At 37.0% G+C, this 17,268-nt stretch overlaps 1 protein-coding gene across 1 annotated transcript in view; it reads left to right on the forward strand.

The window, feature by feature from the left end:
- The window catches only part of LOC140163037 (spermatogenesis-associated protein 24-like), a 28,806-nt gene extending 24,488 nt beyond the window's left edge, over positions 1-4,318 (forward strand). Inside the window, exon 5 of the mRNA XM_072186378.1 lies at positions 2,547-4,318. Coding sequence (XP_072042479.1) covers positions 2,547-2,755 — 209 coding nt within the window. The 3' untranslated portion in view covers positions 2,756-4,318. The remainder of the gene's footprint in view (positions 1-2,546) is intronic.
- Positions 4,319-17,268: the final 12,950 nt, after the last annotated feature.

Genomic DNA, 17,268 nt, shown 5'->3' on the forward strand with positions numbered 1-17,268 from the left:
GCACATATATAGGAAGAAGGAAGAAGAAAGAAGATACTTCAGAAATCTTCCACATTGGTAGTGTGGATTTTAAATGGAATAGCCCATTGTGACATTTAAAATGATAATTATGTATGTGCACATCATGATCATTTGGGTGACTGTTTAGTGGGATTGCTGTTAATCCTGGGGTAGACTGAGAGAATGGTGGTGGGGGGGGGGTTGCACGTAGCAGATAACATCCAGCCAAACTGATGAAGGTCCAATTCAGTATTTTATCTCTATATATACCGTATATTGTTTACAGCGAGCTGACATTTATTGGGAAATTGTGGTAGGTATGACCGTGAACCGTGAGCGACTTGAAGAACTTTGAACTATCTCGCTGAACAGTCACCCAAATGCTAAATGTGTTACATGCACACTTAAAATCAATTGTCCAAAGTCATAATCGACACTCAACAAATAATGCTTGTCATATTAGACTGCTTGAATGAGGACCCTCAATAACCTCAATATGCCTTCACTTTAGAAATGTGTACATGGTCTATGTACCAGTCAGAGCTGCTCAACTATCAAATGTTGAAGGGCCACAAAGGGCCAAACATATGTGACCATCCACCACAATTGAGCCCGGATGTTGCCAGTGCCACTATTGAGATATGCTCCATTGAACTTAACAATAAACAATAGGAAACAAAGGATTTATTGACTGTTTTATTGATTTTCACTACTTAAATGTCAAGTACTATAGACATGATATACATCATTTTAAAGCTAATTTCAAGCAGAATATTTTGGTTGAATATCTCAAAATGATGATTGGCTACTTCAGGGCTCAGTTGTGCTGGATGGTCACATATCAAATATGCCTACTTGAGCCCAAATTCTCGTGCAATTCTAACGTTTTCCTTTATATTTTTGAACAACAAAGGCCAAACACAATTGGTTGGCAGGCTGGATTTAGCCAGGGCCGCTTATTTAGAACCCTGGGTCTACCTTGATGTAAAACGTTTTGGGGAAAACACTCTCTTTTTTTAACTTGCCCTATCTTCTTAGACGACAACAAAAACGCATGTTCTATGGGAGGATGGACTCGGCGGCCTTATTTTTTTACCAGTCTTGAATTTTGACCCAGAAACTTTGACCGAGAAAATCTCAAATTGCCCAGGGCTGACTATTTTAAACTCCCCCGGAATCTCATATTATTAGAACCACACGTAGAACAATAATCAACAAAGAAAAATGCCTGAAAATTCCTGGCCAGAAAAGTGTAAGAACCAAGCCTATTGTTTTCATTTCAAGTATAATTCATGGATTAAGGCCAATAATCAATAATCTTAAGAGCGTAGCATTTTGTGTGATGTAACTTCCATCGCCTATCAGAAAGGCAATTGCCGATATCCGATTGATAAGTTGCTCATGCCATAGCGCCAAATCAAAAGCAGTTAACCTGAAGGCAACTTTGTTGCTATCCCTTACCATAGAAGATTGCTTAATAAGCAATACTTAAGCAATCATGCTAGCAATCACTGATTATTAGCAATAATCTAAGCAATATTAAAAGATCACTAGCCATCATTAGCAATCAATCCAACTATAAGCAATCATAAGCAATATCACATCCTTGGTAAGACATCATGCTAGCAATCGGTCCCATCATAAGCAATCACTGATTGCTAGTGTTAGCAAGCAATCACTGATTGCTAGTGCTAGCAATCACTAGCTGCCAGCTTAAGCAATAATGATCACATGATAGTTCATGGCCAGGTCAGGTCAACTGCTATTTTCAAATTTGCTGTAGACCTGAGGTGACATGGCAGTTGTATGGAAATGTGCTAGTATTTTAGAGCAAAAATTGGAGTCTTACATGGTTTTGGATATTCATAGGAGAATGGTATTAGTATCATAATGTGCTGTAATCAACTGGTAAGTTATTTGATGTGTGCATGCCCCGGTGCATGCTTATAAATGGCCATATGTCGCTAGCAACAACTGGAAGCTGGTAGAGACTTTGCAAACGCTACTAGCATTTGATCACTAGCGGTTTTTGCTGCTGGTATGATACGACCTTAAAGGAAGTCTCCGGCAATCACAACATTATGCCTTATATGCAAGAAAAATAATATTATGTAGCACGAATCATATGGTTTTATTTAAAACAAACTCATAGTGACCATTAAAACGAATAAAAACAGTCGTCTCTCAACACGCGATATTCAAAATTCCCGGGCACCGAAATTGTCGAGCGCAATGATGTCCCAGTAATACAATGAAAGCTGACGTCCCAGTAATACAATGAAGGCTGATGACAATTGAGCACAAATAACCATTACGTCATTGCCCTTAGACAATTTCAGCACGGGAATTTTGAATATCGCGTGTTTAGAGCTGACTGTTTTTATGGTCAATATGAGTTTGTTTTAAATAAAACCATGTGATTCGTACTTGATGATTATTTTTCTAACATACAAGGCATAATGTTATGATTGCCGGAGACTCCGTTTAAGGATGCTGTATCACCATTATTTCCTAATTAAATTTTTATCTACATCTTTTATTCTCAGTAATCTCAGAGGAAAAAGAAAAACAAGACGATCTTCTCCACTTCAAAGACTCCAAAATCCGTGATTTGAAGCAGAGATTGGCGAAACAAAAAGAGTGCCATCAAAAACAAATGGAAGAAGTTAACATTCAGCTACAACAGGAGGCGTATATTGCCAAGATGCTGACGTCGGACAAGGGACGCAAACAGGGAACAACCGGAAAGACGTGATAATAAATGTGGAGTCGATAGTCAAGAAATAAACATATTTTGCAAGATCTGGATCCGGGATCTGGATGTGCTCTGTTCTTTGAGGTACATTACGACGTCACTATCGACCCATGTTGCAAATAAGTATAGGAAATTAAAATGGGAGAAATGCATTATGGGAAGTGTAAGATTACAGAGAAGATATCTTACACTTCCCATAATGCATTTCTCCCATTTTAATTTGCTGGAGCGTCAATCAGCATCCATTATCAGATCTCGTTCCACACTGCATGACTACATATCACACGGTCCAAATGCCGCAATTCACTATAGTTCTGGACATTATCTTGAGAGGCAGCTGCCGTCCATTTCAAGTTCAGCTACTCATCAGACACCCCTACAGTCCATCGGTAGCACAAATGAGGGGCAAAGAGCAGGACCACAGGAGCAGATATACTTGACAAATGGGCTATTTCAGTTGAAATCCATACACCCCCTATGGAATTTTCCACATAGAGGGTGTAGATTTCAAATGGGGTTTCTTGAATTAGTGACTCCATTTGAAAACTTCACCCCATGTGTGAGAGATTAAGGTCACATCTTCAATTGAGGGTGTATGGATTTCAACTGGAATAGCCCAATGTGCCCTTCATCAAGCTACGACAGGAGACATATACAGGGTGTATCAAAATGATTGGTACCCGTCAATATCCAGTGAACATGGCCAAGACTGCCACATCAAAATGCGGCATAATATCCACCTTATTTGTAGATTTGTGTAATAAAAGGTTATGAACTATTAATATAGTAGTTTCAAAAGGATGTAATGTTGAATTTGAAAGAAGCTGGTGTTTTATTAGACAAATGAAGCTGATGGGTACATCATTTTGATACACCATGTATTGCTAAGAGTCTAATCAGGCAAGGGCAGACTGGAAAGATGTGATAATGAATGTGTGTAAAGTTGTAGGAGTTGGGACATAATTTGGTTGTGCACTTGGGGGTGCAAGCTGCGATCTGCTATAAAAAATACCTCTTTTTTTCAGGAAATTGAGAAAGATCATGCGTACACAACTACATATAATCAATGTTGACTTGGAGGGCCAGGATTGGGGTGCAACATTCCCTCAAAACTTTTCCACGGGGGGATGCCCCTTTAAAATCCTAATATAAGATTATAAAGCAATCATTTCTGTGTGTATCCTCATTGTTTATAGGGTACAATTTCATAATTGAAGTGTGCTGGCAGCCTGTCAAATACCAGAATTTACCATCATTTTGGGCAAAAATAGTCTGAAATTGAATTTTTTGTGCACAAATGTCCCAGTAAAACACCACAAAATATGCTTGCCCCTGTCTAACTTTTGATTCTCCAACTGCCACTGGTTCCCGCCAATTGGACTTATTTTATATTGCTTTTAATGTGAATTAATAAATTTGCTAATAAAAGTTTTATTTTTGATATAAACAATAACTCTTTTTTGTCAAATTTCGTATATTTTTGGGTCAGGTTTCAAGACGGAAGCGATGGGGATTAAGAGAATGGTTTAAAGGGGTATGGTATGATTTTTTCATGTTCTGTTTTCTATCTTACATCAAGGCCTACCATTAATACAATATATTTATCAATTCTGAGTTGTATTGCTCCAGTGGTTTTGATATGAAAAGCAAAAATGTGCATAACAAATGCCTCATAGAATAGTCCATATTATTACACCTCATACATATTCATGAGATTGACACCTATTCATTGGTCAATTGCAACTTGACACAACCTAAGTAGATTGACCTATCCCCACCATGCGCATATTTTGGGGGTGGCTTTGGGGGCACAAGCCCGTGGGGTAAAATCAGGGAGCGGCCAAAAAAAGGGGCGGCAGAAGAAAAAGGGGCGGCGAAAAGAATTATTAAAGAAAAGGTCAGAAGAATTATGAAAAAAAATTAAAAATTTTGAAAAATAGGGGCTATACATCAAATTTTCTTTTGCTTTTAGGTCGTTAGCGCCTATAATCCTTTTTTTTTTAATTTACCTTTTCTGCAGCCTCCCCGGATAAGCGGCCATGGTACGCCACTGCCCAATGGACGATAGTTTTTCCATCCATTATCATCATCTTTAGAGACAAAAGTTCATACTCCCTTTCGTAAGCATGTTATTTGATCCGGGTGCTAAGGTACATGTAGGACTTATTGTGCGGAAAAGGGAATCGTGTGTGCAGAGCCTAGCTAGATCAAGAGGAGCTCTTGAATCCAAAGCTTAATTTCAATTTAAACTGGTAGGCTAAGCATGAACTTGATGAAGACCGTAAATTGGCATAGCACCTATTTTCTTATTAAATGTTATGAGTTGGTGTCATTCTCTCATAAATATGTACGAGGTTTAATAAAACAAATACTACAGCTCAACTTACCGTACTTTGCCTAACCAGACAGTCCATGCCAAAATTGTTACTACACCTTTACATTTCATCGAATCTCTTTTTGATGTCTGTCATTTTGAACATCACACTTGAAAGATGTATGCTATGTAGAAACTTTATTTTGCAATTTCATAATTTGCATATTATTAGCATATTTGCAAGAAAAAACATGAAAATCAATAAATATCTATATTTTTCACAATTTCAATATTTTATTAGAAATTAAGCATGTAGGCCGTTTGTTATGACTTGATGAATGAAGCTGTTAAAACAGATTTTGATATTTTTGCTTATTTTTCCTTTTTTGCCCCAAAATGTGTAAAAATCAACATTTTTGGATGACCTATATTTTCTTTGAATATTTATCAAATTTCTTAATTTAGGTATAATACAGTGCAGAAAAAGATGTCAAAAAAAGATGTTAAAACAGATTTCAATAAATTGTTCCATTTTCCATTTTGGGTTAAATACTCAATTTTCATGCGGGATATTTGAAACATAAAATGAAAACATGTCCATTGCACTTTTTCCTCGAGATGTACTATAATATCAAGGTTACGGATATATTATAATCCCTTCTTATCTTCACTGATCCATCAGATACCTATTGTTATGAATGATCAATGAAAAGGTTCAGAACTGGGCTACTAATGGTATGTCAAGTATCTATAGTTATTTTCATGACTGTGTCAACTCAAAAATCATGCAAGGTCGAATGTAGGAAAAGTATGATCAGTTGAGCTGTACATGGTATTTTTAGAGAAATAGGTTCACTATTTTTCCCTCAGTACACAGTCAGCTACCTGCACAACCGATTCTTTTGTTCTGCAAGGCTCACTCAGTCATTTAATGAGGCAATACAAACGATCGAAATTGGTGTTGAAATGAGCAAAATTTTGAGTTACACCTTTTCAGTGTAAAATTTTTTTCTCAGCCAAATGAAAAGCAATAATTTTCATTTTTTCAGTAAATGGCTGGAAAAACTATAATGCTTGATACTGATTTTTTTTAAAATCCTGGTGTTAAACTTAGGCCTGAAATTCAGTCATTTAGTGTAAGATATTCGATTTTTATAGGCTTCATCTCGGCCCGCGAGCTTTTTCTTGGATCAACCTTTTAGCTTTTCAAAGTAATATAGTTCGCTAATGAAGGATTTTCCCCAACTTTCTAAAGCACATCACCGTGAGCTATATATCATAGTTTTGTCAGAATTTCCGCTTTTGATTTCACCATCTTTCACTGTCGGCTGAAAAAATTTCTAAATCAACACGTGAAATCTAAAGGCTAGTATTAGCATTGTGGATCGATATCCCTGGGTTTAATAGGAATACCGGCATGGCTATAGTGTTGCCAGAACTTCAATATAGCAAAGAAATTCCCAGACCTATAGCGCTCCTACTGATCATGTTTAACCAGAACACCCAATTGGGGATTTAATCGCTGGTCGGGCAATTTGCTTTCAATGAAAAATTGACCTGGATAACAACAAAGGAAATATCGACTATTTCAGCTGGTTGCTCTCGAGATAAAAGTACTCACCATTGCCTACTTTTACTTAGTTTGACATTTTCGGACCATGAATGGAAAAAGGGTAAAACAAAAACGGAAATTCTGACAAAACTATAACATATAGACCCACACGATGTGCTTTACAGAGGTGGGAAATATCTTTCTTTAGCAAACTATGTTAGTTTGAGACGCTAAAACATGAATTCCGTAAAAAGCTCGTGAGGCTAATTCAAGGCCTATAAAAATCAAAAATATCACACTAAAAGACACAATTTGATGCTTAATTTTAACACCAGGATTTTAAAAAATGTATATTCAAGCACCAAGTTTTTAACTGACATTACTGAAGAAAAAAAAATATTGCTTTATATTTGACCGAGAAAATTAATTTCATAGCAAAAAGGTGTATCTCTGAATTGTGCTGATTTTTACATGTATCGATCGACTTTTAGCGCGACTAAGCATTTCTAAAGAATTGGTTGTCCAGGCGGCAGACTGTACAGGCCTACCACCACCTTCAGGTGAGGGGTGGTAGGCCTGTAAGCCATGCCTGTGGAAAAATAGTTTCCCTTATTCCCTTCAAACCATGTAGTATTTGTATACTTCCAGTTGTAGTTACCATGTTTTTGTTCACACTTAAACCAAATACCCCTGGAGTCGCCCATTCAGATAACCCCATTTGAAATTCACACTCCCTGCGATTAAGGTCATGTCTCTTCCATAGGGGGTGTATCATTGTGTATGAAATAGCCCGACAGATTTAGCACCCTCTATACAGGATACAGATTCCCCATGATTAAAAGTCCCTGCTATCAATCAGGGAAATCCCGAGTTGCAGGAGTCTCCAAATATATTAGGTAATGGGCGATTCCAGTCAAAATCTCCCGCACATCATGTACTCCCTCCTGGAAACACTACAAACAATAGAAAACACTACGACCGTACGCTTATCTATTAATTGGAATGTTTTATTTAACATCACCAAGTCAAGTCAATTCATTTGGATCATAAGTACATTATATTGATAGCAACATCTAATTTAATACAGTGATATGTAACATAATACATAAATAACTTTAATAATTAATAGCAAGAGGACAGAACCCCGGGGTTACTCAGTACAAATGACCATACGGGGGCGTGCCGCAAACATGGGTAGCATTTTCGGCCTTTTGGTATATCAATTACCCTTTTTCAAAGCCTATTTTGGTATATGAATGGGTCCTTTTTCAAAATTTTCTCAATTTTTTCGAAAATAGCCCAATGTTTCCCTAAAAATTTGTAAAAACTAAGACAATTTTGGTTAAATTCTGCTTTTGGTATATCAATGGGTCCAAATTTCTTGAAAAATTGGTATATTTATGGGTCCACTTTCAAATTCTCAGCGCACGTCCCTACCAAAACCAAACTTGAGTACCCCGGGACAGAACTAAGAACCACACATAGTTATACAAGATTGGTGACCCCTTCATCAACGGCTGAATTCTGCAACCCTTGCACTGTGCTGTGAATAGGCGAGGGTTGTGTTTTTAAACCACCAAGAAAAATTCTGAGTAATTTTCTGGAGTAATAATCACACAAATGTTCAAAACAAATATAATAATTGTTTTTACCTTTCCATAAAACACGGTTTTTAAACCACACAAAAATATTATGCCCTATTGATAGCTGTACCCAAAATGTTTCACAGGGCTCACATGCACCTTGAAAGTAAAAACACCTTTTCCAGGCTTAGAAATTTAGTTCTCGAGGGTTCATACCACTAAATAGACGTCGCATAAAAAAATAGGGGTCATATTTCAGGCCACAAGTCGAGTTACCTCCAACTTTGAAATGTGAATTATATATTAGCTTCATCAGAATTTAGTAAACAGGGATGTAAGTAGGACTGAAGAACAAATCCTACAAATCTGGAAAAAATCCTGAAAAAGCGTGTGAATTTGGGCCAAAACAGGCTGATAATAAATAAAAGTGCGGAAATTTGGACACAAAAAAATCCTACATTCAGGATTAATCCTACAAACTTGCATCCCTGTGTTCATAACACACCTGAACATGACTCCACATTCCATACATTCATTCAGTGGTGGCGCCAGAAATCTTTGGGGGGGCAAAATCAACATATTTCGTGTAAAATTGCCGCAAAAAGTGCCAATTTGAGTAATTTTTGTTTTTTTCTGGCACCGCCACTGCATTCATTTACAGTTTGAGAATATTAGCGTTATATTAAAAAGCCTGATTTTTGTGTGTTTACATCTGACTGCTAACACTGTTTTGATTTTGTGTGCTCATGCACATAAAATGACAGAAATATCACTCAAATTTCTAGTAAAACACAATTTCAACACTAAAATAATTGCTAATCACTTCAGACTGATTTATAGTGGTATGAACCCTACAAAATTGTAGGCACTCTAGCTTATTTCTGATACATTTTAAATCTATAAATTATTTGATGGTGAATACAAAAATTAAATGGTAGGGTCTAAAACCTGACTCCCATCCCCAGTTCGCAGTCCTAAAATCAGTGTTTTGTTGCCCTGAATTTGGAAAGGACATAAAGCATTTTCCACCCTGATGTTGCAGTGACGTCAGTGCACATTTCATTGGGTGCGGCTACAAATCGCTAGTGTTAGCTCAAAGCGCTGGCGTACACACACGCACAAGCTTATTAAAGATGCCGCATAGATGCGCACGCAAAACAGCTGCCTCAAGCTTTGATGTCACTGCCACATCAGCGTGGAAAATGCTTTAGGTATGGGAGCCCTGGTTTCAACAATGCAAACCAAACAACTGCCAAAGAATAATGACCGAATGAGATGTCAAACATCCCACCCAGAGATGCCAGTTTTCAGGTTTTAACCTGAAATCAGGTTTTTTGTGAGTCCAAATTCCTGCGTTTTTATTTATTTTTAGCCCGTTTTGGGGCTTTTGGCCTGCATACACATGCTTTATCAGGTTTTTTGAGTGAAACTGACTGGCATCTCTGCTGGCACCAGAAAATCACCCATAGGCCTATTCATGTGTTTGTTACGGAAAGTTGACTCCTATATCAGTGCAACCTTTAAAACAGCTGTTTTAAAACATAATGAACCATTGGGACTGAACGCAATGATGTGTGATGCTATGAATTGGTCCAGATGTGTGTTACAAATAAGGCTACACACCTACCTTTTTACATTTCGCAAAATATTTTTTCGTTTTATTTCAAAAAGCGAATTTCTAAGCTGTGGATCCTATATTTATACAGTGTACTGGAAAAACAGAAAGGCCATCATATTGACCACCGTTTTCAGCTCAATGTACCAAGCATCTACACAAAGCACTGCGTAATTATACAACAGCTTTTCAAGAACCATAAAACACTTTCGGAGGTCAAACAAAGTAAGGCACATGTTTTACTATTTAATATTTTTTTGCACACCAAGATTTCAAAGGCTTTCATCATAAAAAACAAACAAACAAAAAATCCAGGCATGACTTACCAACTCATATGATCAATTGCATCATATCATTATGAATGTGCTATTTCAGTTGAAATCCATATCCCTTATGAAAGACATGACCTTATTCTTCTTCACAGGGAGTGTGAATTTCAAATGGTGTTACCTGAATGGGCGACTGCCATTTTAAATATACACCCCTGTATGAGTGATTGGGGAGTGTATTGATTTCAACTGGAATAGCCTAAAACCACATACAGACAAATCTGAGATTTTTATAAACCGCCTCTGTAACTATTGGAGTGTCTTGTGTGATTACACATCAGAGCTGCCAACATTTGAATCTTGAAAAAAGGGAGATTTCCTGTTGCAATCAGGGAGATTTGTAAAAATGTGTACATCTTAATGGACGAAACCATTTCCTTTTCAGGGAGATGACCAAAATTACAGGTTCTGAAGGGCTAAAAGTAGGGAGTCTCCTGTGAAAAGAGGGAGAGTTGGCAGCTCTGACACATCCATCTTATTTGCTTGTAATGATTGGGAGCACCACTTGACACTGTGAAGAGGGGCTGTAACAGTTACAATACACATATTTAATACATTAGGTGACAGGAAAAAAATTGTTGTGCTCGCCCAACCAACCCAGATTTTGCATTTCAGGGATTTTTTATTGATTTTGTTATAGTTGAATGCAATTAAAAAATATGCATTTTTGATCTGAAGTGGATTAATTTTGACTCATTTTTTTCCAGATTTGTCAAGCTTCTGGTGATTTTTTAGAGTCAGCAGCAGAAGCACAGCTCTTGAAAATAAACCAAAGTGATGATAAGAAGCAAGAGACATCATAGGAAATATGAAGATACACGAGTTCATACTCCGATTTGTGGTTGAAAATTTTCGCTGCTTAAGGCCTTGAGCTTAAGCTTATAAATGTGATGTGATCAAGCAAAATGAGTCGGATTTTGGGAATATTAATTTTAAGATATAACCAATAATAGTATTCAACTTCCTTTGTATTTTATTGTTGTGAGCAACACTAAAATGGCCATATCTCTGGAACCGAACGTCCAAATATGATGGGGTTTTCGGCAAAAAAAAGCTTTGAGAATGGCGCACATAATGACATTGCATTGAAAACTGAATTGTGATTGACATCAGCACTTATTTAGCATGATTGCATCACATTACCTCTGTGATGAATAATCACATGACAAATTTCCCCGAGTTTAATTTTGCACAACTTGAGTGCTACCTCACTTGCAAGAAACATTTCTACCGTACATGTATATAATTGTGACTCCTTCACAGGAGTCTTTAATGTGGAGTAAACATAGCACTGCAAACCCAATTCGCTGGCACAGTGCACGTTAGAATATGACTGTTGCAAGGTCAACTGACTCACGCTTTCTTTGTTACGAACCACTGATCCAAATAATCGCAACACAGTCTATGCAGGGTTCCCACAGTCCTTGAATTTGAAAACACCTTGAAAGGCCTTGAAAGTCCTTGAAAATTTACCTGAAGTATAATTTTGACAATTTTGAGTGGCGAGGAGCTGTCACTTTCATTAATGTGCAGCTTTTTGTGTTGTGGTAAGTCCTTGAAAATCATGCTTTTGGACCTTGAAAAGTTCTTGAATTTTGAAGGCTTCAAGGTGCAGGAACCCTGCTATGGCATATCATAATTCGGAACAGGTGTATGAGTCCAGGCTTGATCCAGTAACCAATAGAAACTAACATGCACTACGGCAGCGAATAAATAATTCATCTGGTAAAGCATGCCATTGTTCAGTATGAATCACTTCTTGTAATTTATATTGCAGACAACAAAAACAGCGAACCAAATTTGGAGTATGAACTGGTCTTTTACCAGGTGTGCTATATAAAATTTGACACACCTAACTAAATTACAGGTAAATTAAGTATTTCTTAGCCAAACTGGAACATGGGCGTTGTGTCCATGTAGCCTACTAAGCATGTACGCAATGTAAGGCGCATGTACTGTATGCTTTCTTCTTTCTTTCTAGCATTCACACAGTTCCAGTTTGGCCAAGAAATACATAATTTACCTGAAATACAATCCTTCAATCTCTGCTTTAATATGCAAAAAAACCAAAAAGAAGAAGAAAAAAACCCACTGCAAACACACACTTTTATCTCAATATTTACATCTAGTAATAATTCCAGGGTTTGGCGCAAAAAAGGCATATCTGCAATAGCTGCCCTATAGACAATTTGACTATTTCTGGATTCTATTATAGAATATAATAGTGTACACATATGACACCTGGCAGCTATTGCAGATATTCCTTTCTTGCTCTAAACCCGCGATTTTTATATCCAATAACTTTATACAATTTAATGTTTATATTGAATTGATCAATTTTTTATCAATTCTTCATTGAAATAAAAAAAAAAAGATCAATTCTTACTCGCACATCAAGTACAATTTGGTCAGATTTCTGGTGAACTCAACTTTACTTAATTAATTTGTTTGGCATATATAATAATAGTACGAAAGGGGCTATACCATTTAAAATCGACACTACCCCTGTGGAAGATTTTGAAAATATCTTCCACAGGGGGAGTATGACTTTCAAATGGAATGATCTTAGCCACTCCATTTGAAACTCGCCCTCACTCGGTGGAAGATTCAGGTTAGTCTTTCCCAGAGGGTGTATGAAATTCAAATGGAGCTGCCTAATGGGGTCATTCCATTTGAAATTCATGCTCCCCCTGTGGAAGATATTTCCTAAATCTTCTACAGGGGTAGTGGGGCTTTTAAATGGAATAGCCAAATGACAGATGATGTCTGCAACTTGAGCTCCAATAGCACAACTATAATAGATTACATATTATATTGAAGCGTTGGGAAAAGGTTAAAGGGCAAAGGGCAATGTACTTTGACCATTGTCCGAAATAGGAACAAATTTTGGTTTATTAAGGGCTGGGGTATGAACGTTTGGACAGTATTTATTTTGGGACATCAGAGCACATCAGACATATCGAATTGCATTCTGAATACGAAGAATGTCATTCTGATATCAAATAATTTTGATTTTTGAAATTCGCAATTTAATACACATTTTATGGCAAATCATTAAATATTGATATTTTTGATATTTAACAGTACTTGAAGTAAACTTTATAAATCTGATGATTTATACTTAAAGTGTATGTAGGTGGGATGAAAATCGACGATCAATTGAAAATTTTGACCTTTGGTATTGAAGATATGGATTTTTTTCCCAAAACACCAAAAAAAATTAGGTCTTTTTGGGAAAAAATCCATATCTTCAATATGAAAGGTCAAAATTTTCAATTGACCGTCGGCTTTTCCTCCCTGCTACATACACTTTAAGAATATATCATTAGATTTATATAATTTACTTCGAGGACTGTATTATATCAAAAATTTGAAAAATATCAAATTTTTATAATTTGTCATAAAATTTGTATTATATTGTGATTTTCAAAAATGAAAATTATTTGATATCAGAAAGACATGCTTCAGATTCAGAATGCAATTTGATAGGTCTGGGGTGCTCTCAGGTCCCACAAAAAATACGGTCGAAACCCAATAAACGCTCATTTTAGATCCCTTAAAGGCCCTCAAAATCATGAAAATTTGGTTTAAGAAAAGTGTTTTTTTAAATTGTTCCACCAAAAAAGTGCCAATTTTTCATGGTTTTTATAGCAAAATTTTCCCAAAATTGGTATGATTTTGGGTGTTTTTTTTGTGGGGGGGGTCAAATTTGGTTTAAAGTCTGGTAGTTTTTCATAGTCCCAGTTGAACATCCCCACCCAAAGTTGAGAACCCCTACCCAGGTATACTTTACAGGAAGGATAGACCCCATATATGGCACTTCAAAAGTTACATTTATTTTTTATCAGACTTTTTTATGTCTGATATCTTTTGGTTTTTTAAACTTGCAATAAAATAAATAACATGCATATAAACAAACATTTTAGATATTTGTTTGATAAAATCAAGTGAATTTTTACTCGCTCCAATAAATTATTTTTTCCTACACATTGGAGGTCTTCATCTGATCCACTTTCCCGGCAAACAAGTTTGAGTGGTTTCCGACGTTCCTTAGTCTCTTTTACAGACTTCAGGAGAGTAGTGGATCATAAACATACGACTTAAGAGGTTCACTTGGGATTGTCAAAGAAAAATCTAAAATGTTTATTTACTGAACAAACTGATAAGGCTATTCAACAAAAGAAAAATAACCTACAAGTATTTCTACTTTTTTCCCATACATTTCATACTCTCATTCATATTTTAAGAATAATTTATTCTTCATATTTGTAGAATTAATTCTTATTTTTATACATTATTACATAGCAACATGTAGTTCATACTGTAAGTATATCAGCAAGGAATCATGATAAAGATTATTCATCTAGTAATATATACATCAATTTGAAAATTGATCAATCTTAATTCTAAGTAAAAACTTGCAACTCACTTTGTCCCTGCCCCAGAATCCATGTCGATGAGTGGATCAGAGGCGGATTTAGGGGGGAACTGCCCCCTAATTTTTGCAGGGCAACTGACTTTGTGTATTTTGGCAGAGTGGCGCCTGACTTTGTGTGGGCGCTCGAAAATTCCTGGATCCGCCCGAGTGGAGCAGCCCTCCATTAAAACAAGCCATTTATAATTCCATCCCTGGTTGTTCTGGACGCAACATAGCAACATGAGTTGCAAATTTTAATTTCCGCTAATCAGGTTGATTATTTTCAAAATGAAGCAAAAAATTCAAATTTTATTACAAAGAAATCGAATCAATTATTTCATCCGATCCAGAATTAATACTGATCATGATATAAAGTACTTAGAATTATCTTACCCTAAGCATCAAAGGCACTGCGAACCCCGACTATATCTTGTAAAGTCAGCAGTAAGGTATTGGAACCAAATGTGACATGATTAGAGACTGACCGATCAGATCGGTAGCTTCCCGATCAGGCCGATTATTAGCTTATCGGTAGTGATCTGCATCGGCCGATTTTTCCTTCATCCGCCGATGTAATAATGCACCGATCACCCAATATCATGAAAGTAATTGTTGAAGCTTAACAAGTATTCATTTATTGGTATATTTCTTTGAATTAGTCTAGTTAAATCAAGCGAAATTTAGCAAAAGAACAAGCTTTGTAGGCGATAAACATACAATCATACCGTGATCACAGACCCTAGGGTCTGTGCCGTGATTCAGGCACGCAGCTGAGATAATCAGGTAATTCCCCGCATGCACATGTACAATTGTAGTTCTTACTTCCGGGTTACACACGTGCGTGTCAGATTGGAGAGAGCTACGGGCCGTGTGCAAAACTCAACACTTCCGGGTTACACACGTGCGTGTCAGATTGGAGAGAGCTACGGGCCGCGTGCAAAACTCAACACTTTCGGGTTACACACATGCGTGTCAGATTGGAGAGAGCTACGGGCCGTGTGCAAAACTCAATACTGACTTGAACGTAAAAACAATATTAAAATGGGGCGATCAAATGATTCGACGGACTAGGATATCAGGGGGAAAAGGTAAATTGAACTTAGAATAATCATGGTCAAATGAAGTATTGTAAATGAGCACGTGAGTGTATTTTTGTGCTCAGAGCCTACATAATTATGGTAATACTTTGCGTACAAGTACCCTTTCAACATACAGGTGAAATTTACTCATGGCGATGGCAGCCATTGTTTACAATTGGGGAATTGGTAATCGGTGATCGGTGATCGAATCGGCAGATCAAAGAGGGAATTGATTGGCCAATCGGCCGATTCAGATAGGGACCTGATCGGTCAGACACTAGACATGATCAAGGGGAATGAGCCACATGTCGACCCTGGTCAAAAATGAGTTTTACACATGTTTCTAAAAATGACATTTAGAGCTTTCAGAATATGAAAACCCCATGTTGATACAACTTTTCTTTGCGAAGTTAAGTCAATTTATCAATCGCTGAAAACAATATAAAACAAAATAATTTTAACACTTTCGTCGCTAATATCTCAAAATCAATTAGCGACATCCGACTCATTCCCTTTGATCATGTCACAAATATGTTTGATCTCTTGATTGACCATTGATGCTTGGTCAATCCCTTTATTGGGCTGTTCTAGTTGAAATCCATACACCCCCTATGGAAGACCCAACCTTAATCTCCCACATAGGGAGTGTAAATTTCAAATGGGGTCACCAGATTGGATGACTCCGTTTGAAATTACACCTCTGTGTGGGAAATTATTAAGGTCATATCTTCTACTGGGATGTATGCAGTTCAATTGAAATAGCCAAATATATGACATAACAGTGAACTGCCTATTTGTGTGTAATATAATGACTTGTGGCATTCTACCATTAATTTTGACTTAACATTAGTTGATAGTTCATTAATAACAGGGCTGTCAACTTCTTGGAATTGCTTGGCTTGAGACAGAGACGTACCGGGATTTGCCGACTCCAATGTTCATTTTGTACTATGATTATTTGAGCCACGGCGCTCGAGAAAGTGAAAAGCGGGGCGGGGTAGGAGCAACAAATTATTCATGACGATGCGTGAGATTTTACTCATTTTCCAGCTTTTTGCGTGAGATTTACTACTCAGGCGTGAGATTTACTACTCAGGCGTGAGATTATACTACCTTGGCGTGAGACCGTGAGAAAGTGACCCAATGCGTGAGACTCACGGCCAATGCGTGAGAGTTGACAGCCCTGTTAATAATAACCATCAAAGCAGCATCAACAGTCGATCCCAATGGGATCCACACTACCCCTGTGGAAGATTTTGGAAGCATCTTCTACAGGGAGAATAGGAGTTTCAAATGGAATGAGCATATTAGGCACCTCCATTTGAAACTCACCCTCCCTCTGTGGAAGACTCAGGTTGAATCTTTCTTTAGAGGTTGTATGAAATTCAAATGGAGCCGTTTAATGTGCTCATTCAATTTGAAATTCATACTCCTTCTGTGGAAGATATTTCCAAAATCCTCCACAGGGGTAGTGTGGATTTTAAATGGAATATCCCTGGGGATCCAGCAAATTTGGTTGTGGTACTATAAAGGCTACAGTATACATAATTACATTTTAATTGAATGTTTTTCCACTGTCTTTGTGACAGCCATTGCCTTCTCATGTGTCTGCAGCATTTACAGT

The sequence above is a fragment of the Amphiura filiformis genome, chromosome 10 (genome assembly GCF_039555335.1).
Source record: "Amphiura filiformis chromosome 10, Afil_fr2py, whole genome shotgun sequence".
NCBI lineage: Eukaryota > Metazoa > Echinodermata > Ophiuroidea > Amphilepidida > Amphiuridae > Amphiura > Amphiura filiformis.